This window comes from Chiloscyllium plagiosum, chromosome 17 (assembly GCF_004010195.1).
Source record: "Chiloscyllium plagiosum isolate BGI_BamShark_2017 chromosome 17, ASM401019v2, whole genome shotgun sequence".
Lineage (NCBI taxonomy): Eukaryota > Metazoa > Chordata > Chondrichthyes > Orectolobiformes > Hemiscylliidae > Chiloscyllium > Chiloscyllium plagiosum.
The window spans coordinates 3,665,177-3,690,765 of record NC_057726.1 but is presented as its reverse complement, the minus strand read 5'-3'; the positions used below and the strand labels follow the sequence as shown (position 1 = coordinate 3,690,765).

The following is a 25,589-nucleotide window of genomic DNA, read 5'->3' as shown; positions in this document are numbered from 1 at the left end:
GCTTTAAATTAAGGGGTGGTAGGTATAGGACAGATGTTAGGGGTAGGTTCTTTACTCAGCGAGTCATGAGTTCATGGAATGCCCTGCCAGCAGCAGTGGTGGACTCTGCCTCTTTATGGGCATTTAAGCGGCCATTGGATAGGCATATGGAGGATAGTGGGCTAGTGTAGGTTAGGTGGCTTGGATCGGCGCAACATCGAGGGCCAAAGGGCCTGTACTGCGCTGTATTCTTCTATGTTCTATAAGATTGCGCCCAGGGCATCCACTATCGTTGTAGCTACTTCATTTAACATCCTGGGATGTGTCCCATCAGGTCTAAGGGACTTATTTGTCTTTAGCCCCATTAGTTTCCAGTATATTTTCTTTAAGGTTATTGTAATTATTTCTTCTCTTTTTAATGCTTGAACATTTAGTAATTTGGAATGCTGGCATTTATTCAACTCCTCTGCTTTTTCCTGGTTCCCCATTATTATTTTCCCAAACTGTTTCAAATGGGTTTATGGTCACTATCATCTCTCCTGTCCTTTTCATACGTTTAAAGATGCTTTTGCTGCTCATCTTGATACTATTAGCTACTGTATCCTCAATATGTACTTTTTCCATTTTTCAAATATTTTTGATAATCTTTTGTGGGTTTTTAAATCTTTCCCACTAGTCTTAGCCACATTGTAAATTTTATTTTTTAATAGGTCCCATTGTTAACTTACTTGGTTAACCATGGTTGATTCATCATCTTTCTAGAATCCTTCTTTCCCATTAGGATGCTTGGTGCACTCTCATTTTACTCACAGGGACATGGGCATCAGTATCTGGACCAGCAGGAAGAATGCCTCATCTTCCGCCTCGGAACACTTCAACCCCAGGGCATCAGTGCACTCTCATTTTACTCACAGGGACATGGGCATCAGTATCTGGACCAGCATTTAGTGCCCATTGTTAAAAGGTAGTGGGAAGTCCTTTCTTGAACTACTGAAGTCCATTCATTAGGGGAAAAAAATCATCCACAGTACTATTATTGAGGACGTTGCAGGCTATGGACTCAGTAACACTGAAGAAACAGTAATGTAATTCCAAGTCAGGATTGTGTGTAGCTTGAAGGGCAACTTGCATGCAGCATTACCATGGAGCTTCTAGCCGGTAGAGCTTGCAGTTTTGGTGGATACGGTCTAAGGGGTTGTGAATTCCTGCAGAGCACCTTGTGGATGGTACACTTGCTTCAGAGTGTCAGTGGTGGAGGAAATGGATGTTTATGTGGTGCCAATCATGTGGGCTGCTTTGTCCTGGATGGTATCAAGCTTCTCGGGTGTTGTTGGAGCTGCTCCTATCCAGACAACTGGGGAGTATTCCAACACACTGGTGACTTGTGCCTTATAGATGGTGGACAGGCTTTGGGGTGTCAGGAACCCAGTTACTCAGTGCAAAATTCTCAGTGTGACTTGTTCTTGTAGCTAGAACTGAACAGAAAAGCTCTTGCATACATCTGAAGCAGAGAAATTCTCCCTCATGTTCAGGCCAATAACTCTCTCCCAACCAATACTTAAAAGCAGATTATTTGTTGCTGCTTGTGTCACTGCTATGTGTGGTGCTATTTCAAAACAAAATCATTCCTGGGATGTGTGTGTCACTAGCTAGGGCATTTATTGTCAATCTCTAATGACTCAAGGTGGTGAGGAACTGCCTTCTTGAACTGCTGCAGTCCATGTGGTGAAAATACAGTTGAAGGGCCCAGGACTTTAACCCCAGGAACGAAGCAGGTAATACACAGAAACACAAATGGGCAGCAAATCGAGTTAAGAAAGAAAATATGGAGTGTCAATAATTAAGGAAAAGAATTGTTAATTTTATTAAATGATGAAATACAAAAAGGTTATCATTGTAGTTCCATGCTTTTCTTCCTTGACATTGACTCAGGTGAAGCTGAGGAGAGAGAGGATGAGCTACCTCTGGGCTCCTGCATTTGGCTGCCTGTGGCAGGTACAGCAACATTTAACAAGGAAATTTCATATTGAGTCAAGAATTGGAAAGTAAGGGGAAGCATAAAAGTGACAGATATAATTCTGCAGGATTCCCCTGTATTTCATCACAGTTGGAATGAAATGGTGAGATAAAACAAAGGATAGACATCACCCGGCCAGGAGCTCCACTGTGGGGGTGGAGGTGGGGAAAAGGGGGCGAGGAGTTACCCACTTACCTCGCTATGCTCCCCCCCCATGCCCGCTCGAGTCCACAGTCAACAGGCACAGCTTGACAGGCTGGAGTCACTAAATTCTGGCATACATGTAGTACTGGTGGGTATATTCGCCAATATTTGGCACAGATGTTGCCTGTAGTTAGATGACAGCCTCCATAAGTGACTGATTCTTACATCTTCAACAGGGACATTAGGAGTTCAGCAAACTCTCCCAATTTTGTTCATTTGTGCGATCTCTTGAATGAGCTTGAGTCATCTGATAAAGGCTACTGGACAGAGATGATCCTGACCATTTGTATCCTGATAGGCTTTACCTTTTTCCTGATAGGTTGCCTCTCCCATGCGATTACATAGTGTTGAGGAGATGGGGGCAGAGGAAATGCTTGCTCCAGCCATCATGTTATAGGGTAAACCTGACAGCTGATAAAGGGGTGATTTCCTTTTCAGTTTGTGTATTTGGTGAAAACAGGCAAACTGTTTGATCAGACCTGAACAAAGTTAAAGATTTGTTCTTTTTTTTAAAAGCAGATTATAGAAGTGTAAATTGGACACAGACAATGCAACATGTATTAACTAATTAAGAGGACAAAGTAGTACATTTTTAAATTTTAAAATGCCGTCAAATGTTTTATGAGACAATTGGGATGATCAGTGTTAATGGAGGTGCAGAACTGGACAGGCTACTGCTCCATGCTCAGAAATCAATGTTAGGTCATACCCCACTCTCCACAGGGACCGATGATAACATGACAGTCACATGCCCAGCTGGCTTTGACTCAGTAACACTGTGGACCAGGCCCTCTCCTATTACTGCTTTGATGGAAAGATGAAGTTCTTTTAGGGGGAGGTGGCAGTGTAGCGCTAATATCACTACGGGGCCAGCTAATGATCTGGGACAAGAATTCAAATCCCATCCTGCAGCTGATGGACTTGACTTTCAATTAATCTACCTGGAATTAATCTACCTGGGATTAATCTCAGTATAGGTAACCATGAAACTATTGCTGGCTGATCTAAAAACAAACTGGTCCTTTTGTTGTCCTTTACGGAAGGAGATTTGTCATCCTCACCTGATCTGGGCTACATATGACTTCAGACTCTCAATCTGGTTGATTCAACTGTCCCGTGAATTGACGAGAAAGCCAAAACCACTCAGCTCAAGGTCAATTCAGGACTGGCAACAAAATTAAAAAATCTGCCTCTGGCCAAAATTCGGACAGCACCATGGGGATACAGCCCCTAAACGTCGATTTTCCTGCTCCTCGGATGCTGCCTGACCTGCTGTGCTTTTCCAGCACCACTCTGATCTAGACTCTGGGTGTCATGTCAGGTTCTGGTTTCCATACTGAAATGGACTCCCACTGTGCCAGTCTGCTTCCCACTGTTAATGCTGACACTTGAGGAGACCCACCTGGCTCCAGTGGTTGGCTTCCAGTGATTTTCACTCAAGATGAATAGTTTTCAAAAAGAAAAGTAACTTCAAATGGGAAATTGCCCCGCTTCTCATCCGAGATAAATGTGGAACATTCAGCTTCAAGGGCAATTAGGGACGAGTGATAAATGCTGACTTCACTTCTGATATCCACATCCCATGAAAGAACAAAGTAAAAACTGCCTCGTCAGATTTTTGACTTCTGCAAAATCTGAAGTCTAATTGCACACAAACAAAATTCCAGGCAGACAGTAGCTTGTAGGTATATAAAGGAAGGTTCAGTTAGATTTATTTCAGAACTTTAAAAAAATCTCTGATCGACATGAGTTTCTAAAAAGTTGAGTGAACTCCTAACTTGACATCCTGGGTTTGAAAAGTGAGCCCTTTGACCACATGAACCAACAGCAGCCCCTCCAGCTGACTGGATTCAAACAGTAAGCAACACCCATCATTCTCTCAATGTTCTACTCAGCTTTTGGTGCCTTGAAATGAAATGGGGAATCATCCGGTACAAAGACTGGACTCACCACTCTACTGTCCATCATCTCAATGAGAACAGCTTACCAATTTACTCAAATACACTTTTAAAACCCATCTTTACTTAAATGTTTTAAAATATACAGTGATGGTAATATGTTTTAGAAAATACAAAAATAAGATTAATACTGTTGATGCATTTACACAAATATTAAGTTTTTTTTAAAGTGAATGGACATCTATTAGTCTTTCCAATTGGAAGAATCAAATAATTTACCACAATGCAAGCCAATCAGATATGACTTTAAAATTGTGTAAAAGAATTACTAAAATGATTTTGACAGGACCACACTGGATCTTTCTCGACTACTTCATTGCAGATTGAGTTTCAATTTCAATTGACCTCTCCCTGTTCCCCCACACATCAGTCACTGCTGAAGGACACTGGGCTGAGGAAGGGTCGATTCAGTACAATACACTTCTATCATTGGCAGATAATTGCCTCAAGGGATCATAAACGTGGAAGCATAACGTTTTAGAGCTCTGCATTTAGCGTTGCCAAAACCCTGCACGATTGTCTCCAATTCTACAGAAATTAATATGGACACTGCTGGGATTCAAAACACAGAAGCAAACCAAAATCAGAAGTAATAAAATAAATGGATGTTTTACATCCTTGCTTCCAACACTCCAGTCCATTAGTTATAAAGACATCAGGAAATGCAGGAAACAAGGCTGTTTGACTTGGTGGTGTAATTGGTCATCTGGTAAATTCCAGAACCAGATATGGGAACACTGAACAGTGCTAAAGGGTTCAACACTCCCCATGGGGATTGATGCATGCCAGAGAGGGATGACTGACAGAAAGAAAGAGTAATTGGAGGCAGTAAGGAAACAGTCAATGGCTTTCCCAATTATACAATGACTGTGATATTAACTTGGAAGCTCAGTTACTGGCTGGGTGCTGGGCCAAGGAAGAAATTGATACAGGGAAAAGGATCTCAATGAGCTCGAAGTCTAAACACTGGTCACCCCAATGCGAGCCTTGTCTGCACAAGATTTACGGGTATGTGAGTCCTTGTGTATATATAAGACTGAGATAGATAGGATCTTGATCATTCCAGGGAAGGGCAGGAAAGTGGGCGTAAGGAATGCCAGATCAGGCACGATCCTATTGATGGATGAAATAGACTCGAACAGCCAAATGGTCTACTCCTGTTCCTAATTTTTACAGTCTTATAAAATTTAATAATAATATTGAAAACAGTTAAAGCAAACAAGGTTGTCTGGGTAGTGGCTGGGATGTCAGGTGTCAGTAAACATGATCTTAAAGGATAAAGAAAGACCACACAAAGCCAATGTGGTTTCACAAGTCAGGGGCTGATACAACCACAGGGATCAGCCAGCTCACCACAACATCGGCCTGACAGCAGTAGCTTCAGTGATTTACACAAATGCAAACTTTTCTTTTTGAATTAAACGCTACATTAGCAGGTGGGAACAAAGGTCATGGCCTGACTGTATATTTACATCACTATTAACCTTTGGCTGATGAACTGACAAAACATCTGCAAGATCCCTTGCAAAATTATTCAAATATAACTGATCCCACTGCCCACTCTCTCACCTGAAATCATGATCCTCATTTACAAAGTTAAACTGAACCAAGTGCCCTCGCCCGAGTTTCCCGGGATCCCAGTCAAAGGAATTATAAGTTCAGGTTGTGATTTGGGAGAGAGGCACCAGCAGAGTTAACAGTAGGCCATGAATGCAGTTACAACATGTCAAAAGCAAGACACTAGCAATATGTAAATTTACTTTAACAAACAGGAATCTGCAGAAGGACCTCAAAACATTGTTTTATATTCCACACCATCAGTAGTAAAAGTCTCATTTGTCCACTGTCTGTCAGATGCAAATTTTATTTCTTAAAAAAAAACCTTTTAAAGTTTAAAAAAAGACTGACTCTCTGTGGAACTGCACTCAAAGCATCGAGACCACAACTTGCAGCCTTCAAGTGAAGTAGGAGAAGAGAGCTGGGACAATTAGACTGGGGTCACAGTGTGCCTGATGTGTGCATATATAAGACAGACCCCAATTCATTGTCACATTGTCCTTATGTTTATCTATTTTCAATATTAATTCCTTGGCTAACATTTATAACTGGAAGTTAACTTGTCAGGCTGTAATTAAAGTCTGTCACTTATTGGTGGTGTTTCCATAGAAAGTGGGATTACAGTGTAACATGTTTACATTGATATATTCCCTTTAGAGGTGTTGAAGTACAAATACGTGACAGAAAAAAGGTTGTAGAAAGTGCAAGTAAGAGATGTGTGAGAGAGCGAGAGAGAGAGAGCGAGAGAGAGAGAATGTGTGTGTGAGAGAGAGAGAGAGAGAGAGAGAGAGATTCATTATTCTGAGTGGTGGATGGTACTTTATAAAAGAAGTTTACCCAACAAGGCAAGGCAAATTTGTGCCAGGTGTTTTATTTACCCTGCTCCTGACACCCAGATTAAAACAACTCACCAATTAATGCCCCTGCAAGCTGTTCATCATCTGAGCAAGTGTGGGGATATCAGCCAAAGGTCACTGTAACTGAAGCGCACACCTTCAGGGTATGGGGTGCCGTCTGTCTATGTCTTGCAATGAAAACAAGTCTGCCTCCTGAGAGAACCTCACTAATTCATTTATAAAAAATAAAAAAAGTACAAAAAATTATATAGATGATTTTTTTAAAATGTTTTTTCCTCAATACAAACTATAAAACAGTTTGAGCAGCTCTTATATTTAAATAATCATTTTTAGTTTAACTTCTTATTTTCTCCCCGCATGTCATTGACACAACTGTATACAAACACAGTCGATACCGTTCGCACTTCACTGTCTGTGGTATGAGTTTTACAAATACGTGCAAGGTATTCCCAGTAACTCCATTCTCCCACACCCCATGGAGAATACAAGGTCAGTGCACAGGGACATTAAATGTCTCGTGCTGTGTCAGTTAGCTTTTCAAAAAGACGGGCTGCAGAGCTCATAACTGAGAAAGTGGAAAACTCAAAACTTCAATACATTAAACCAGCAATTACACCACAACAATACAAAGATTACGTTATTCTTTAAAAGGAAATGTATCCTAATGAGCAGCCCAAATGCTGCAGCGAGGGATTGTAGCGCTATCCCAAACGTCTTTATTGGAAATTGGACATTTGGCTATTTTTATTGAATTAGCAGAACCCCAGGGAACATGTCACAATGACCGTATGCTTTTTATTTTCCTTCACCTCAGTGTCATACCTAACGGTTTTACAGGCTCTGCAGTCTAGACTGTACCCACAGCCACAGCAGCTGGGATCAGATGATGCCAGAAACACCAGGTTTTCAGGCATGAGCTACATGTTACTTTGTAATGTTCAGCAAATGTGCAACATTGGCAACTTCATGTGTTTAAACGCTCTCCCGCTACATTTTGATGTCAGGTAGCTAATGTCTTATTGTTAGCTCAGTGATCAACCCCACCCCCCTCCCCCACCCTCACCACCACCTAATGTGCCAGGCTCCCCAGTGATCAAGCTCAAGAGCCAGATTCAGGTGTAAACAACAGCCTGATGGTCAGTGAGCTGCCTTGGAGTACAAAAGGCACTACCATGCATCTCCAAACACTGAATGGAGGTAGCAAGAGAGCAGGAGAAGTCACACACACAGAGTCCTGACTCCATACCATCATAAATGGACAGCGTCCCCCATTGGCAACACACTACAGGGTGATCTGAACAGAGGCAGAGATGACAATCTGTCTCCATCTGGTTTACCTCCGACCAGCAGTTAGAAAGTGCAGAACAAACCAACAAGGACCAATCAAGACAGTTATGTGGCAGGGCTACCTCACTCACAGCACTTAAAAGCCACATGACTATTCACTAGAATACAGAACCCTTGTTAAACCATGTCGAAACACTCAGTATTGGTGAAGATAGGACTGTCTCCGTTCCTGCTTGATGGGGTAGGATTTGAAGCCCTTGTTCATGGTTTTGTGCTGGGAAACTTGCTGCTGCTGAGACTGTTGCTGCTGCTGTGTGAAGGAGAAACTGGAAGAAATTGCTGTGGAAGCAGAGTTGTCATTGGTTGTTGACCACACGGGAGACTGGAGAATTTGCATGGAGTCATTCCATTGGCTGACTGGGTTCACAATCTGATACAAGGAAGTACCAGGATTGGGCATCGTGTTGGTGAGGGATGTCGAGTGTTGCCAGGGAGCCTTCGGAGGCCAGGTCTTGGTTTTGTTGTCCTGTGTAAGAAACTATCACAAATTAATGTAATAGTGAGACATGCCACAGCAGAACTCTGGATTCAAAACCAAACTGGACAAGAGACACTTTACAGAAAATTGAATAAAACTTAATTAAATAAAACAATTCCGACAAAAGGAAAAGTGATGAGCAATAGTACTGGACTGTCATCAATAATACCCAATGATAATACTTCAATAAATCGTCTTTGGGACAGTCTTCCTGAAAAGACAGTGAAAACAGAGGTAGACAGATTCTTGATAAGCCAGTAGGTGAAAAGTTAACACAGTGGTTAGGAATGTGAAATAATCACATCAACCAGAATTGTGTTGATGGTGTAGGCTCACGGGGCCGAATGGCCTCCTCCTAATTCAATTGCTCATAAAGGAGAACAGCTACAAATCCACCAGACACCCCACTCAGTGCTAGGGCCTCAACTATAAACAGCTTACATTAATGACTTAGATGGAAAGACACAATCATTATCTAAATTTGCTGATAATATTCAAGTTAGCTGGGAATGTAAGGTGTGTGAAGTACTCAGTTGCAAAGAGATACTGACAGCTATTGTGTGGCAACAAGGGGCAGATGGCACATCATTTCAGGAGGTGGGAGGCTATTCACTTTGGTTGTAACAATAGAAGAACAGAATACAGGGTGACCTCCCCCCCATATCCGTGGAATAGTTTTCTGCGGTTTCAGTTACCAGTTGTTTACCACAGCCTGAACATATTACAGAGAACGCTCCAGAAACCAGGGGATAGGAGGCTGCCGGGAAGATACGTTTCCCATTGAAATGAATGGGTTTGCTCCTAACCGCAGTTTTGGGCTTCCACGGTGGGTCTTGGAACATATCCCCCACGGATTTGAAGTGTATAAATACTGATCTGAGAGACACCTGGGTTAACATGCAGTTATTGCAAGGGGATTAAAATGTAGGAATGGAAAGGCTTTGTTATAATTCCATTACGTTTCCATGAGACCACACTTAGAGTTCTGTCTGCAGTTGTGGTCTCTATATAGTTCCAGGGATCTGAACGTAATCCAATGATGAGAGTTTGAGTAAACTGAGTCAATAATTCCCAGAGTTTAGAATCATTAAAATCTCAAAGGCAATCGCATTAGAATGTACAGGATACAGAAAAGGATTCACAGGTAGACAGTGTGAGGCTGCTTTCCCTAGCTAAGGAATCTAGGACATAGAGTCAACCATTTAGGATTGAGTTTTGGAGTAATTCCTTCAGGCGAAGGGCTGTAAATCTTTAGAAATCCCTACCCCAGAGGGCATCCAAATGCTGCAGCGAGGGATTGTAGCGCTATCCCAAACGCCTTTATTGGAAATTGGACATTTGGCTATTTTTATTGAATTAGCAGAACCCCAGGGAACACGTCACAATGGCTTTATGCTACATAATGTGGATGCTACATTATATTTAAGATGGGATAGACAGTTCTTTGAGGAGAAAGTGAGGTCTGCAGATGCTGGAGATCAAAGTTGAAACTTTATTGCTGGAACAGCACAGCAGGTCAGGCAGCATCCAGGGAACAGGAGATTCGACGTTTCGGGCACAGGCCCTTCTTCAGCAATGAGCAGAGAGTGTTCAGCAGGAGAAGATAAAAGGTAGGGAGGAGGGACTTGGAGGAGGGGAGTTGGAAATGTCTTCTTCTTGACCTCTCCGCCTCCATCCTACTCCCACCTATCACCCTCACCTTGACCTCTTTCCACCTATCACATTTCCAACGCCCCTCCTCCAAGTCCCTCCTCCCTACCTTTTATCTTCTCCTGCTGAACACTCTCTGCTCATTCCTGAAGAAGGGCCTGTGCCCGAAACGTCGAATCTCCTGTTCCCTGGATGCTGCCTGACCTGCTGTGCTGTTCCAGCAATAAAGTTTCAACTTTGATATCCAAATGAATCCAACAAGAACTGGACCAAGCATATGTGGTACTCATAATCTTCTTCATCCTAAGTATACGCATGATTTTACTACAACTGCTAAGTATTTCATCAGTAATATTTTCAGCAACATAACACAAAACATCGCAGATAAGAAAAACTGCAGCATATTAACATGCCAAATTTCCCCTAAAGTAAATGCATTAAAATTCCATCAAATTTGACAATATTGTTATGTATTTGGCTTTAAGGGGTTAACACGTAGGGGGTTCCATACAACAGCCAAGCAGGGTGAGATCAATAGTTGTGATGTTGAGAAGATATGCTCTTCTTCATTAGGGTAAATAAAACCACAGAAAGTAGACAAAATCAAACACAAAATATTGCTGAGGAAAGGAGTGAACAAAGACAGAAATGGGAACTATTTAAATGTAAATCTATGATTCGCTCCAGTAATAATATCTAACAATATTCAATATCTAGGATCATACCAAAAGAGTACTTTGAAGTATTAAAGGGATTTTCTGCTATCTAGTGATCTCTGAGGCATGAAGTTTCCCTTTCTTGATATGTGCAAGATCAAGACAAACACTAGGCATACAGTAACAGTGATATCACCGCAGGGAGTTGGCAGCCAATTACACTGAAGTATTCTCAAACAGCAAATCAGAAAGTAAAATGCAGTAAAATCTTCTACTCAATTAAAATTTCCACAGAGTAAATACAAATCATCAGTGATACACATGGGATTAAAGTAGCTGAAATATCATAACTTTGCCCGGCACCGCCTTCCTGACCTGCAGTCTTCTTCTTGACCTCTCCGCCTCCATCCTACTCCGACCTATCACCCTCACCTTGACCTCTTTCCACCTATCACATTTCCAACGCCCCTCCTCCAAGTCCCTCCTCCCTACCTTTTATCTTCTCCTGCTGAACACTCTCTGCTCATTGCTGAAGAAGGGCCTGTGCCCGAAACGTCGAATCTCCTGTTCCCTGGATGCTGCCTGACCTGCTGTGCTGTTCCAGCAATAAAGTTTCAACATAGACAGTTCTTTGGTCTTGCAGGAAATCAAGCTGTAAAGTGGAGTTGAAGCAGATCGGACTTGATTGCTTTGAACGGTGGAGCAGGATCAAATGTGTATTCCTGCTCCTATTTCCTACATTCGTATAAATTGTTACTTGCAGTGATTCTGCATTTCTGGGACAAGTGAAACAGTATGCTAAAAATGCATAGCATAGCCCAATGAAGCCACATTTGTAAACCTACACCTAGCGGGTTTGACTGAGCAGTGTTTACAGACAGCAGGATGCCTGCCCAGCTATCTCTGTCCCTCACAGGGGAAGGGGGAAAATTTGGTATATTTTTACATCTTTGCAAAACTTAAGATTTCAAAAGGAGGAGAAGTAGGGTTTATGTCCATACCTGGCTAAAATCATCTGGTGTGTGTAAGACTGGAGGAGATGGCAGAGTAGAAGTCTCTTGGTCACCACTGCTGTGTTTTCTGCAGAACAGAATAGTGAAGGTGATTTGTTGGACAGATAAACACATAATAGATTCCTCTTGTTATCATATATAGAGAGAGCTAGAGCAAGAGAGAACAATTCAAAAGCATCTCTTTCATCTTTAGGACCTTACAAAGTATGTCATGGTGACAGTATCCTAGTCATTTTGGAAAGGCCATATTGAAGGCCAATGCTACAATTGGTGGAACAGTGCACACACACATGTAGAATTACAGCATTGAGTGCTACATTCTTTTTATTTATTCACTCATGGGCTGTGTCTGTCGTTAGTGAGGCTGCATTTTTGCCCGTCCCCAGTTGCCCCGAGAGAAGGTGGTGCGGAGCTGCCTTATTAAACCACTGCTATAGATAGGTAGACAATGTTGTTAGGGAGGGAATTCCAGGATGTTGATCCAGTGACAGTGAAGGAATAACAATATATTTCCAAGTCAGGATGATGAGCAACATGGAGGGGAACTTGCAGGTGGTGGTGTTCCCATGTATCTGTTGCCCCTATCCTTCTAGATACAGAGGCTGTGGAATTTGGCGGTGCTCTATAAGGAGCTTTACTGAATTTCCCCAGAGCTTCTTGTAGTACATGCTGCTGTCACTGAGCATTAGTGGTGGAGAGAGTGGATATCTGTGGATGCAATGATAATCAAATGAGCTGTTTTGTCCTGGATGGTGTCAAGCTTCTTGACTGTTGTTGGAGTTGTACCCATCCAGGCAAGTGGGGAGTATTCCATCACACTCCTGACTGTGCTTCGTAGATGGTGGCAAGTGTTTGGGATCAGGAGGTAAGCTACTCACTGCAGGACTCCTCAACACTAACCAGCTCTTGTAGACACAGCACTTAAATGGCTAGACCACTTCAATCCTGGTCAATGGTAACATCAAGGACATTGATTGGGGGGGGGATACTCAGTAAGGGTAATGTCAAGGAGTACAGGAAAGCCAAAGTCATCTGGGGCCCATTTTGAATGCTACTGTCTCGAACGGCGTGCTATATTGGGAACATGCATTCTATATAGGAAGAATGGCAGTTAACCAGTGAGCAGTGAGATTCTACAAACAACATAATCCACTTGAAAGGCTGAAAATGTCCTGAGTTTAATGTCTCATCTGAAAGTCTGCACCTGAATGGTTCAGCCCTTGGCTGAAAGTAGCCTGCAAAATGAGTTCAAATGTCCATAGTGTTTGACCCGTTAGTCAGAGGGAAATGGGTCTAGGTGGGTTACTCTTTGGAGGGTCAGTGTGGACTTGTTGGGCTAAAGAGTCTGTTTCCACACTGTAGGGAATCTAATCTAAAACAAATCTAGCTCACTCATGATCACTGCCAATGATCAGGGAGGTACTGTTAACAACAATGGGCTGGTGTTGATAAAGGACAAAAGGAAAACAAAAGGTTATTGAAGTGCAGTGGAGCTGTGAATTGCCAATGTAATCATGGTGTGGAGGTGCAAGTGTTAGACTGGGGTGGATAAAGTTAAAAATTACAACAACAACAACACAGGTTATGGTCCAACAGGTTTATTTGGAAATACAAGCTTTCAGAGCGCTGCTCCATTAGGTAGCTAGTGAGACATGATAATAGGACACAGAATCTTTAGTAAAACATCAAAGTGTCATTCAACTAATGTGATGTAATGAACAAACCTAGATTGCTGTTAAGTCTTTAAGCACTTAGAAAGGGAGTGCAGGTTTCAATTCATTAATATGTAAATCCCAGAACTTCTTTTAAGTCACAGCCTTGAGGTAACTTAAAGCTTTATGGAAAAAAAAGTGACATCTCAGTTCAGATAGTGCATTAAAGGTGTGAGGTTAGACTCTGACTGTACCCTAACCTGAAGTCAGACTCGTTCTATTCCCAAAGGAGGAATTTATAAAGTGTCACATGGACTGACTGCCTCCAGACTGTGTACTCTTTGAACAAAATAGAATGTATCTGCAAGTGCAAATTCATCCCAGAGACACGTGTGTGTGTGTGTGTGTGTGTGTGCGTGAGAGTGAGAGTGAGAGAGTGAGAGAGAGAGAGTGAGAGAGAGAGAGAGAGAGTGAGTGTGTGAGAGAGTGTGAGTGGCGAGATCGAGAGAGCGAGGGAGCGCGAGATCGAGAGAGCGAGGGAGCGCGAGATCGAGCGCAAGCAAGATCGAGAGAGCGGGAGAGCACAAGAGGGGGAGGGAGCACGCGAGAGAGAGAGAGAGAGAATGCGAGAGAGAGCACGAGAGCGAGAGAGAAGTGTAGTGAGGTCACCAGTAATGTGACCCATTCGGTACCCATCAGGACAGCCTCAACCAGGATCTTGGGTTCATAGCACACTCTAGGTGACCCCACTCCACACACACATGATCATTATTGCACACTCACACAGACCCTCTCTTATACACACGCTGTCTCAAACACACACACTCCGTCACACCTGCACGCGCACACACACACACACACACAAACAAACATCTATGCGGTGAATTTACACTTGCAGATACATTTTATTTTGTTCAAAAAGCAGACAATCTGTCTGTACTGAGTGCACGTGACATTTTATAAGTTCCTACTTTGGTAATAGAACCAGTCTGACTCAAGTTTGGGATACAGACAGACTCCAACCTCATACCTTTAATACATTTTCTGAGCTGAGATGTCACTTTTTTAAAATTATAAAACCTTAAGACATCTTGGGACTGCGATCTGAAAGAAGTTCTGGGATTTACATAATAATCAATTGAAATCTGCATTCCCATTCCCAGTGCTTAGGGATTAACAGCAATCTTGATTTGTTTATTACATCACATCAGTTGTATGACACTTTGATCTTTTATTATAAATTCTGTGTCCTATGATCTTGCCTCACTAGCTACCTGACAAAGGAGCAGTGGTCTGAAAGCTTGTACTTCCAAATAAATCTGTTGGAATATAACCTGTTGCTGTAATTTTTAACTTTGTCAGTGAAAGGGGATGATGAAATTTGATGTGATCATATATGGAGTCACACACTTTAGTCTCCATACCATGTAAATAGAAAAAGGATTGAAGGAAATGAAGAGGAGAGATTTGAAGTTGACTGCTGAACACAAAGAGGCTGAGTTTTGTAATTTCAGGAAGTATTGCTCAGCCCAGTCGGTTTGGGTGGGGATTTAGAGAGATACTTCTGGACTACTGCTTGTACACAGAATTTAAAAGGGAAGTTCTGCTTGACACAGGCCACTCAGTTTAAATTTGAAAGGAAACAAATTGAACTTCTGGAGGTTTGCAAATGAACCTCAGAACACAAACATCAATCATAGTTAGATCATAAATCAGTACCCAAACTGCGCATCTCAGAAGTTCATTATGTCTGGGAATTAATAGAAAGAAGCATTGACATCTCAAGCCATTTCTTTGAACCCCATGTTATAATTAAAAGTGGACCACATTGGCAACAGTGAACACCTCGCAAGATTGTGGAGAGTCCTCTGCTCAAAATGTTTCCTTGTTTTAAATCAAGTTGGTCATTGAATATAGTTCTACAAAATCAAAACACCACAGAAGCTGAAGTCAAGTCCGCATTAGTGCGGAGAAACAGAATTACCGTTTCAGGGTGAAGACCTTTCTTAAGAACACTAAATTTACTTCTTACCTTCGTGGTTTGACAGCAGCAACAAGGTCAGGCCCTGAGAACATGGAGAACAAACTGTCTCCATTAGCAGAAGAAGCCTCATCACTGGAACTGGCAGAATCTCCCTGGGTCCCTGACCAACTCATCATATCTCTGCAGAATATCGGGATGGGAGTGAGGAGGGGTAGAGAGAGAAATACACACATATACACACAATCAGCTCCACAGATCCAAGCCTTGTATTTAACAAATACCATAGCAGTCAAGGAAGTAGAAGAGAAAATTATTGAATGGAAAACCCTGATGCTGACACATTACAATGCATGCTAGAAATTCCAATCCCACCTTTTGCAAGGAGGGAACAGTTTTGTTCTTCCCACTCCTAAAGTGCAGTTCCATGGAACACATTCTGCACTCTTCAAACTAAAAGCTGGGCAGCTTTTCAACTAGATTTTTAACGAGTCCACATCAGAGCATGATCTTATTCATACCTAGCACTCATCCCATCAGGGGTCATTAGATAGAGATTAAGAATCCAAATCAATTTTCCTCCCTCTAATCCTGGAATCAACTGTACCCCAACTGCTGACACCAGGTGAAAGAATCCTCCCCACAATGTACAAGGGCAAGCATCAACTGAACATGCATTAAACATCTGGGACCCCAGTATGCTCTTCAAGATGACCTGACACCATTCTGCTCAGGGATAGGTTAAGTTAGAGAGTGGCTGGGTGCAGTAGGACCATCCGCATCTTCGTGAAAGGCTGCCCTCTTGTTTGGAGGTATCTCGCATGCACCTGCCCCCATGTTGTGCTGGAACTGGCTGAACAACCACTGCAATTACAGGGACAGTCAGTGGCCAAGGTTGTTACCCTACCCAGAAAAGGATGTCGAAAAGGCATGGGTACATGAAGTGGTCAGAGAGGCATCAAGGGTTTCTAGATATAATAAGTGAACAAAATGTTAGACACTGCAATTGACAATGTTAGAACTGTCCATGGTTCAACAACTCCTCCACCCCATTCTCATAACCACTCTCCCTCCATCTGAGGTCCACAATCCCATGACACATCTTCATACGCACCATCCGATGATATACAAAAATTCCTTCCTCATTATCAATATACACACCAGTTCTCCACCCCACTCCCATAAACACACACACACACACGCAGAGTAAGATTGATTCCTGCTGTACCTTCGAGACATCCATACATCACTCACCCCTCAGTGAAGCACTCTGATGGCTGCCACGGCCGGTGAGGTTCATCAGTAATAGGCCAGTTAGTCCTGGCAGTGCTGTGCCGGCGGACATGCTGCACCTGTCGCTTCTGCTGCATTGCCTGACTAACGCCAGCCACGTACCGGGCAAACTCTGGGTCTGAACCAACTAGAGAGAGAGAGGGAGGGGAGTGCCATGGCATCAAGTTAGTGACATGACTAGCTGTTTGAGACAATTCTAATCAGATAAGCCCGAAATGTCGATTCTCCTGTTCCTTGGATGCTGCCTGACCTGCTGCGCTTTTCCAGCAACACATTTTCAGCGCAGATAATCCAGCAACACAACCAACCACATTAACAATAAATTAACTTCAGTCAGCTGTACATAACCACAGGACAGGATAAACAGATTGTAACAAACTCTTGTGGCACAGTGGTAATGTCCCCATCTCTGGACTGGGAGGACCAGGTTCAAGTCCCACCTGCTCCAGAGGTGTGTGAAATAACATGTCTGAACAGGTTGAATAGGTTAAATTAAAAGGAAGATCATCACAAGGGTTCTTGTAGTGCAGTGGTAGTGTCCCTACCACTGGACCAGGAGGGGTTCATGACAGTTCATAGGTAAGCCTGTTCCTAAGACACTGTCCAGACATATCACAGGTTTTCCGAAGATCATAAAGGCAATGGGAAAGAGGGTTGCACAAAGCAATGAAGAACCAGGTTCAATTCTCACAATCGGTCTGCTCATACACAGTCAGGGTGAAAGGAGAACTCATTTCTCTCCCATCTCCCCTCATGTTCTCCCTGAGCTGAGACATGCTCCTTCAATCATGTTCCCACTGAACTACTGACTTCATTCTGGCCCTGTGTTAACTTTTCTCTCGTCCCAGCATTGACCATTTCCTCTCAAAATCTGTCATCAACATATCATTATCTGAGGGAAAGTTTGTCCTTGGTCCCTCTTCCACCTCAACCTTATGCTCAAACGCCAGCTGGCCACCCCTCTCCCAAATCTTTATTGCTGCCAACTCCATACCCATCTTTCCCAGAGCTGCATGGTTGATCATCTACATTCAGTCCTACTGGGTGTTTGGAAACACCACGAGCTGTCATTCTGAAGTGCTCCATTACCTAGTGGGAGATGATATGAACACACAGGTGGATGGATTTCAGGTTGTAACTCTTAGTCTGGATTGTAACATTATAAAATGATCAAATTAGATGGGGAAGAACTGAATGGCAATTAGGAACAAAAGTCCTTCCACTGACCTGGTTAACAGCCTTTGGAAGGTCCATAATGGCTGCGTAAAAAGGTTCTGACTTTTTCACTAGCAGCTACCTTAGGGCAAAGTCCATGTTGATCACTGATCTAATCAGCCAGAAATTTACACTTAACCAGGTTCAACAAGTTACCCGATCTTTTTAGGAACAAGATATTTGAATGGCTTTGTGGGAACACTAAAAGGGAAAATCCCTCTAGTTGTAAACCCAACAACTCTGACATAATTCTCTCTTTTCTAGTCTGACTCTGAAACTACGCTGCTCGAGTTCATTGCTAACTCAACAAGAGCGCAGAATAAATCTGGCATCTTCAGCGCAACGAGCCTTATGGCTGAGAGTGGCTGAGGCCTTTTAAAACAAAGATAGGGAAAACCGCTTGAAAATGTTTACCTGCAGGATCAAAAGGCAGAATGTCTCCCAGCATTCCAAATACCCCATCACTCTGGACCCGGTTTGGCCATGTGTTATTCCTGGTGTTTGCCACTTTCGGCCCCAACATGTCCGACATAACATTATCCATGATGTTATCCATGTAATTGCCAACAAGACCTAGGCTGTACAAGTCTGAACTCAAGTCGGAATGCACAGCAATATTGCTCCACTGGCTCACAGACCCAATTGGAGACAGTCCCGAAACTGGGCTCTGTGATGACTGCTGAGACGAACTATTAGGCCATTTCCCAGGAGCCCGAGGGGTCTGGGGTCTTGCTGGCGGTGGTTGCTGCCCAATTGGCTGGAGGAGGTGCTGGTAATATTGCAATTGCTGCTGCTGCTGCTGTTGCTGGTGCTGATGTTGGCGCTGTGCAACCTGATGAGAATTCGGCAATGGAGCGTGGGGTACAGTCTGCGGTTGCTGCAGGGTAGCTGACTTTCGCTCTGGTGCTGTAACCGAATTTCTTCTGTTAATGAGAGGTGAAGCTTTTTGGGATTTGCCCATGTTGAACCCAGACAGAAAGTCAATAACATCCTGCATTTCCTGGTCACTTGGCAACTTTATGCCTTGATCATCCTTCACATCATCCCCTTTGAAGAATATCTCTCTCTTGTCCACAGAGAAACCATTGACTATCGGATTGGACACGCTTCGTGAAGCTTCCTGCGAGTCAACCGTCTTTGGGAAACTTCCAATGTTCAAAATGCTTTGCAGTCTCAAATCATTGTGGTTGGGCAGCTTGGTTTTCCGCTCCTCCTCAGAGCTGTTAATGGAAAAGTTACTCTTAGAAGGCGTACTTGGGATCGAAAAGCTCCCGCCACTACTGCTACTGTGACTCGTACTGCTGCTGCAGGAATTTCGCTTCGTGAAACGAGAGGTAAGTTTCGCAAAAGTCTTTTGCAGTCCACCAGAGGACTTGACAATAGCCCCATTCGCCGTGGGAAGATCCACATGAGTCCCAAAGTCAGTGCACTCTCGTCGTAGCTGAATCTGGATACTCGGCAAAACCTGCTCCCTGCAACAGTAAGCACAAACAGCAACTTACCACCAACACTTCCACATCTTATTCCATGGATTCAAAGGAGAAAGAAGCCCAGATATAACTTGTTCTATGTTCACTGAAGTAAGGAGAGGAGACACAGTAAATGTTCAAAATTAGGAGAGAGCCCGAACATAAATTAATAGAAAGGGTTATTTCTCCATGGGTCAGTGAATCAGTAAGAACAGTACAATGGGAGAAAGGGGATCAGTGGGTTTGTTTTACTCTTCAACCACAACAAAATTACAGAATTGGTTGTGATAGAGAGAGACAGTAGTGAACAGAAAGAATGAATTTGGTCAACCCATCAGCTATGTTTCGGTTTTCAGTGATTGACTAGGTTCAGAAGAAGAGGGACAAGATAAAGTGTGCAAGCTTTAGGAGAGAGGAGAAATTCTTTTTAAAAGGAAAAGGATCACAAAGTTATAAGGCTACTGACTGCATGAACAGATCTATTTGAAGCAGTAGGCTGAATGATTCAAGAAAAGAGAATAACTGCACAGAGTACAGTTTTGGGGAAATAAAAAGGCATAACATCAAGGCAGGCTCACATGATCAGGATTTTAGATCTTGTGTTGGACAATTACTGACAAAGACTGGTTAAGCTGAATTGCCATATTGCTGGTTCTATATACAGAAAGGGGATTGAAAGAATATAAGAAGGTGTTGAGGCTGAGCTATGTAAAGGAACGTACTGGCTGGGGTTAAGAAGCTTTCTCTCTTCCTAAGATTGTCAAGTTCTAGATGCTGAGCATGTTTATTACGGTACCTTCTCTCTTTCCATCTGCCCAAGTCAAAAACTGCTGTGTACAACACATCCACCAGCCCGAGAGTTTTCTCAGGGTCCAGGCACCTCTGTAAGAGAGACATGGTGGCAGGATCCTCCTTCAAACACCTGGGGGCCACGGCATTAAAAGAAAAGGACAGAATTAGAGAAAACACAATGATATTTTCACCTCACTTTTTTATTTGTTTGGTTTCTCTGCACATCGCACCTTCCAAATGGTGGCAGCTGTCACAAATGAGCAATTTGTGTAGCATCCCATCTTGAGTCAGAAAGTCACAAATACAAGCCCCAATCCAGAGCCTCATGTTCATAATTTAGGCCAACATTCCCAGTGTGATACTGAGGGAGCATCGCACTGTCAGAGATACTTTCTTTCAGATAAGATCATAGAATCCCTACAGTATGGAAGCAGGCCTTTCAATCCACAGAATTCATCCTCTGAAAAGCATCCCACCAAGACCCACCTACTTATCCTATCCTTGTAACCCTGCATCTCCCGTGGTTAATGCACCTAGTGTGCATATCCCTGATAGTATGGGCAATTTGGCATGGCCAATCCATCGAACCTGCACATCTTTGGACTGTGGGAAGGAACTGGAACACCCAGAGGAAACCCACACAGACACAGAGAGCATGTGCAAGACAGTCACCTGAGAGTGTCAATCAAACCCTGTCCCTGGTGCTGTGAGGCAGCATTGTTGTAGACCCCTACATTACAACAGTGATTACAGATCAGAAGTGATTTAAGGGATACCACACAAGGTGGCACTGTAAAGTCCTCTAAGGTAACATCAAGGGTATCACCAAGTTGGTTACTCATTGCCTGCACAATTGCTCACAGAGATGTTGCCATTTCTCTCTGCTAGTGATTCTCAGGTATGAGAATTGATGTTTAGCACCTTCATGTCAGGTTTATGAGCATTCTTACACTTTCATGGGATGTGGGCGTCACTGGACAGGCCAGCATTTCTTGCCCACAGGCAGTTAAGAGTCAACCACATCATCCTGGGCCTAAAGTCCAGATCAGTGAAGGATGGCAGATTCAAACTGCACCATCTGCCATGGTGGGATTCATACCCACGTTCCTAGAACATTAGCTTGGAGCTCTGGATCACTAGTCATGATATTACCACAATGCAACCCTTTACCCTTCTTGAAGTGGTGTTTTCGCCATCAGAGTGTTGAGGGTGTGTGGAATGCACTGCCAGCAGTGGTAGTAGAGTCAGGTACATTAGGGACATTTAAGTGACTCTTGGATAGGTACATGGAAGATAGTACAATGAAGGGGATGCAGGTTAGTCTGATCTTAGAGTAGGATAAAAGACTAGCACAACAGAGGGCCAAAGGACTGTATTGTGCTGCACAGGTCTATGTTGCACTGTTCTTTGTGGGCTCTGGCAACTGCTCATACTTGAGTATACACATCTGTCATCCACCCTGCAAATGTGTCTGAGTGAGTGAAGTCACCTTTGCTTAATGTGTACAAATATAGTTGGGTGATTTGAAGGAACTGAAGGAGACATTATCAATATAAAGCCTCACTTACACAGGTCAGGCACGTTGGTTTCTTTCACATGCATCTGAAAACACTGGATGTAACAGGTCTAGAAATTACACAGCCTCCATAACATTGGCATACAAACATATGATAATTCCTTGTAGGAAAGAAAGGCATTTTGGGCAGACCTTAGGGGTTAAGCAATAGTATTTATATCTCAAAATAACAGAAAAGCCAAGTCATCTTAAATTGTAAACACCAACAAAATATCAAGACAATTTACAGTTCAGTCTTAATAATCTTTATTGCTTCAATCCATATTCAGAGAAAATTACAGTTAAGGGGTTAACTAATCAGAGTGCTGCATTTGGCCATACTGAGCAGCCTTTTCTAGCTGTGAGGACCCAGCCTGTCCAGTGTATCCTCCAAGCTGTGCAGACACACAACCCCAAGACACCCACACAAGCAGTACTATTTAATCCTACATATGCAGCCACTCAAAAAAATTAAAAGGCCAAACATTTAAATAAGGATGGCACGGTGGCTCAGTGGTTAGCACTGCTGCCTCACAGCACTAGGGTCCCAGGTCTGATTCCAGCCTCAGGCAACTGTCTGTGTGGAGTTTGCACATTCTCCCTGTGTCTACCTGGGTTTCCTCCCGGTGATCCGGTTTCCTCCCACAATCCAAAGATGAGCAGGTTAGGTGAATTGGCCATGCTAAATTGCCCGTGGTGTTCAGGGATGTGTAGTTTAGGACCATTAGTCAGGAGTAAATGTAAAATAATGGGTTTGTGAGGGACTCTATTTGGAGGATCAGTGTGGACTTGTTCAGCCGAAGGGCCTGTTTCTACACTGTAGGGATTCTAAGAAATCATCTGTGCAGTCCCAATATAATTAAAAGGAATCATTGCTCCCACTGCCAGCACAAATTCCAGCCTTCAGAAGAGAACAGAAAGGAGAAAAAATAATTTGACAATTTTGACATTAGTGAAAATGGCAGGAAATATTTGAACATTACAGTTCAAATAACATTGAGCAGTGCAACATACTTAAACCAGAAACTTTACAATACACAGAATTTAATCAATAAATTGCCGTTTCCTTTTATTGACACGATCTGTGTAAACTTCAATCTATATCAAGTTGGAGAATAGTAAAGGTATCTAGAAAAACATCAGATATCCCAAAGACTTACTGGATACACTTTATTGTCTAACAGATCTCACCAATCCATTCATAGTCAATGTTCTGAGATTGATGCCTGAAACTGGAGTGTTATGGAGGGAGGTTCTCTTAGTAACTAACCAATGGTGCGTATGGCCTAAGACTGTTGATGCTGACACTTTGAACCCCTAAATGGACAGTGGCTTGGTCCCAATATGATAAGCACGCACACACACAAAAAAATGATCCTGCAGCAGTTAGTTGTAAATCAATATTACAAGGGCACTAAAGTCAGAGTCATTGAGATGTACAGACCCCTCAGTCCCAACTTGTCCATGCTAACCAGATATCCTAACCTAATCTAGTCTCATTTGCCAGTACTTGGCTCATATCGCTCTAAACACTTACTATTCATATACCCATACAGATGCATTTTAAGTATTATAGTTGCACCAGCCTCCACCTACTCTGTTTGTGTATTTGCAAATTCTCACTGCTTGAGAGAGGATTAAATCAGGGATTGCTTCCAGTGTACCCTTTATAAACAATTACACTTACCATGTTGAAGGGACCTGAACCAAAATCCTGGAGCCCTCCAGGCTGATCTGTGGGGCATAAGCTTCTTTATTCTCGATTTGCGCTGTATCCACCACCACCTAATAGACATAAAATAAAATTTTCAGCATGGCTCTTTCAGCATGCTCCATCATTCAATATGGTCATGGTTGATCATTCAACTCATTAGTCTGCTCCCACTTTTCCCCCAATTTCTTTGATCCCTTCAGACCCAAGTGCTATACCAAACTCCAAGACTTCATGGCTAAACACAGTAATTCAACAAGAACTCCTGCATGCCAAAATGATCCAGAGTAAACACGTCTGTAGTTAATGTCTGCTGCTGCTGGAATTTAGGCTCAGGGTTTGAGAGCCGGAGGCCGAACTACATATACTGTAACACTTCAGGGAGGGAAAGTCATCTGGATATTTTTTAACCAGAAGGTGGTCATAACCCATACTGCAAAGTCTTCTAATCTCCTCCATGGTCAGGAACAGTTATGTGTGACCATGGATGCATTAGGTAAAGGGACCAAAACCTAAAAGAAATGGTGGAGCCTGAGTGTTTGTAATTGTCTGACAGGTTTGAGGTTCTTGCAAATGTATGGGGGCCAAAAGCAGTGGCTACAGGGTGATTGAGTTAATGGACTATGGCACAGAAAGACAGGGGAGTGAACAGCAATGTCAAAGGGAATGATATAGTTGGGGGAGGGGCATAAACACAATACTCTGCAGTCAACAGCGAGAGTCCAAGCTGTGTTGCTCACCAGGGTTTGGGATATCTGCAGTGGGCTGGTGAGGAACTTGCTGTGGGAGGGAGAAGATCCAGTGGCCGTGATCCACATCAGTAAAACTAAAAAAAAAGGTGCCATTAAAGGAGTATGACCAGATAGGGGCTGAACTAAAAAGCAAAACTTCAAAAGGTAGCAAAACTCTAGTTCAAAAGATTGATGTGGGAGAAATGGGTTTCAATTCATAGAACATGGGCACCACAACTGGCAAAGTTGGAGCTATACCATTGGAACGTTCTGCATCTGAACTGTTCTGGGATCAATGTTTTGCTGGGCTGCATTACGAGAAAGGTAGAACAATCTTTAAATAGTATGGATGACGATTGGAGAAAATGAGACAAATTCAATAGAGAAGGTATGGTAGCAGGGTAGCAATAAGGGAAATGACAACCAGAGTGTGGCAGCAGGTGACAATATATAAACCCCAGACAAAACTAGAGATTACAAAAATAATGAAAAGACAGAACTAAAAGGTCTGTGTCTTAACGTACACAGTAGTTATAACAGAGCAGATGAGCTGTAAAATAGAAGAATTAGACCATCTGGCTCTTCAAGACTGTTCTGCTATTCAACAAGATCATAATTGATCTGTCTGTTCCTCGAATTCCACATTTCCATCCACTCAAGATCAGTGTCCTGGCATGTTCTTTTCTTTCATTCAAAGATATGGGCCTCATTTAGTTATTTATGTTCATTATTTATTTTCCATCTTTAAGTGCCTCTGAGAAGGTGGTGGTGACTGCCTTCTCGAACTACTGCAGGCTATTTGGCATAATGCTGTTATAGGGAGGGAGCTCCAGAATCCTGACCCAACAACACTAAAGGAACTCTGATATATTCCTGGGGGGAGGATTCTTTGAAGGTGCAACATGTGTTGTGGATAAAGGGGAACCCGTTGATGCACATACTTGGATTTCCAGAAGGCAGTTGACAAAATTCAACATCAATGATTTTGTGTGAAGTAGGAAATCAGGAAGAGAGACTTAAATATTAACAAAAATAGAAGATTGGCTGGCAGGCAGAAAACAAAGTATACATAAATGGATCTTTTTCAGATTAGCAGGTTATGATGAGTTGGGACCCACAGGGATGTATGTTGTGCCCTCAATGTTTTACAATTAATGTCAGTGTCTTGGATGAGGGAATCGAGGGCATAGTTGATAAATTAGAGGTGACAAGATAAATAGAAAAGTATGTTGCGAAGATGACATAACAAGGATGCAGTCTGTTAATTCGTTCTAAAAAGTGTATGACTTCCAGTTCATACGTTGTATGGAGCTAAAGAAACAAGAGTCATCATATTTCTGAGACTTCCAGTAATGTAATTCCAACCGGGTACTGAGAATGGATCACAGTTGCTAGACTGACTTATCTATAGACCCTTCTGCACCCTACTTTGCAAAGACCACTTCTCATTGATGCCTGGTTAAGATCAGAACAT

The 25,589-nt window shown here is 42.7% G+C and overlaps 1 protein-coding gene across 5 annotated transcripts in view; it reads right to left on the bottom strand.

Annotated features, from left to right (window-relative positions):
* Nucleotides 1-3,879: 3,879 nt before the first annotated feature.
* LOC122558200 (granule associated Rac and RHOG effector protein 1-like) overlaps nt 3,880-25,589 on the bottom strand; it is a 214,257-nt gene continuing 192,547 nt past the window's right edge. For 4 of the 5 annotated variants that reach the window (XM_043706520.1, XM_043706523.1, XM_043706521.1 and 1 more), the window contains exons 8-14: nt 23,361-23,458; nt 20,123-20,248; nt 18,272-19,329; nt 16,604-16,769; nt 15,401-15,532; nt 11,705-11,783; nt 3,880-8,397 (exon numbers count right to left, since the gene is read on the bottom strand). In XM_043706520.1, the coding sequence (XP_043562455.1) occupies nt 8,056-8,397; nt 11,705-11,783; nt 15,401-15,532; nt 16,604-16,769; nt 18,272-19,329; nt 20,123-20,248; nt 23,361-23,458 (2,001 nt within the window). In that variant the 3' untranslated portion in view covers nt 3,880-8,055. The remainder of the gene's footprint in view (nt 8,398-11,704; nt 11,784-15,400; nt 15,533-16,603; nt 16,770-18,271; nt 19,330-20,122; nt 20,249-23,360; nt 23,459-25,589) is intronic. The other variant, XM_043706524.1, reaches the window with a different exon arrangement.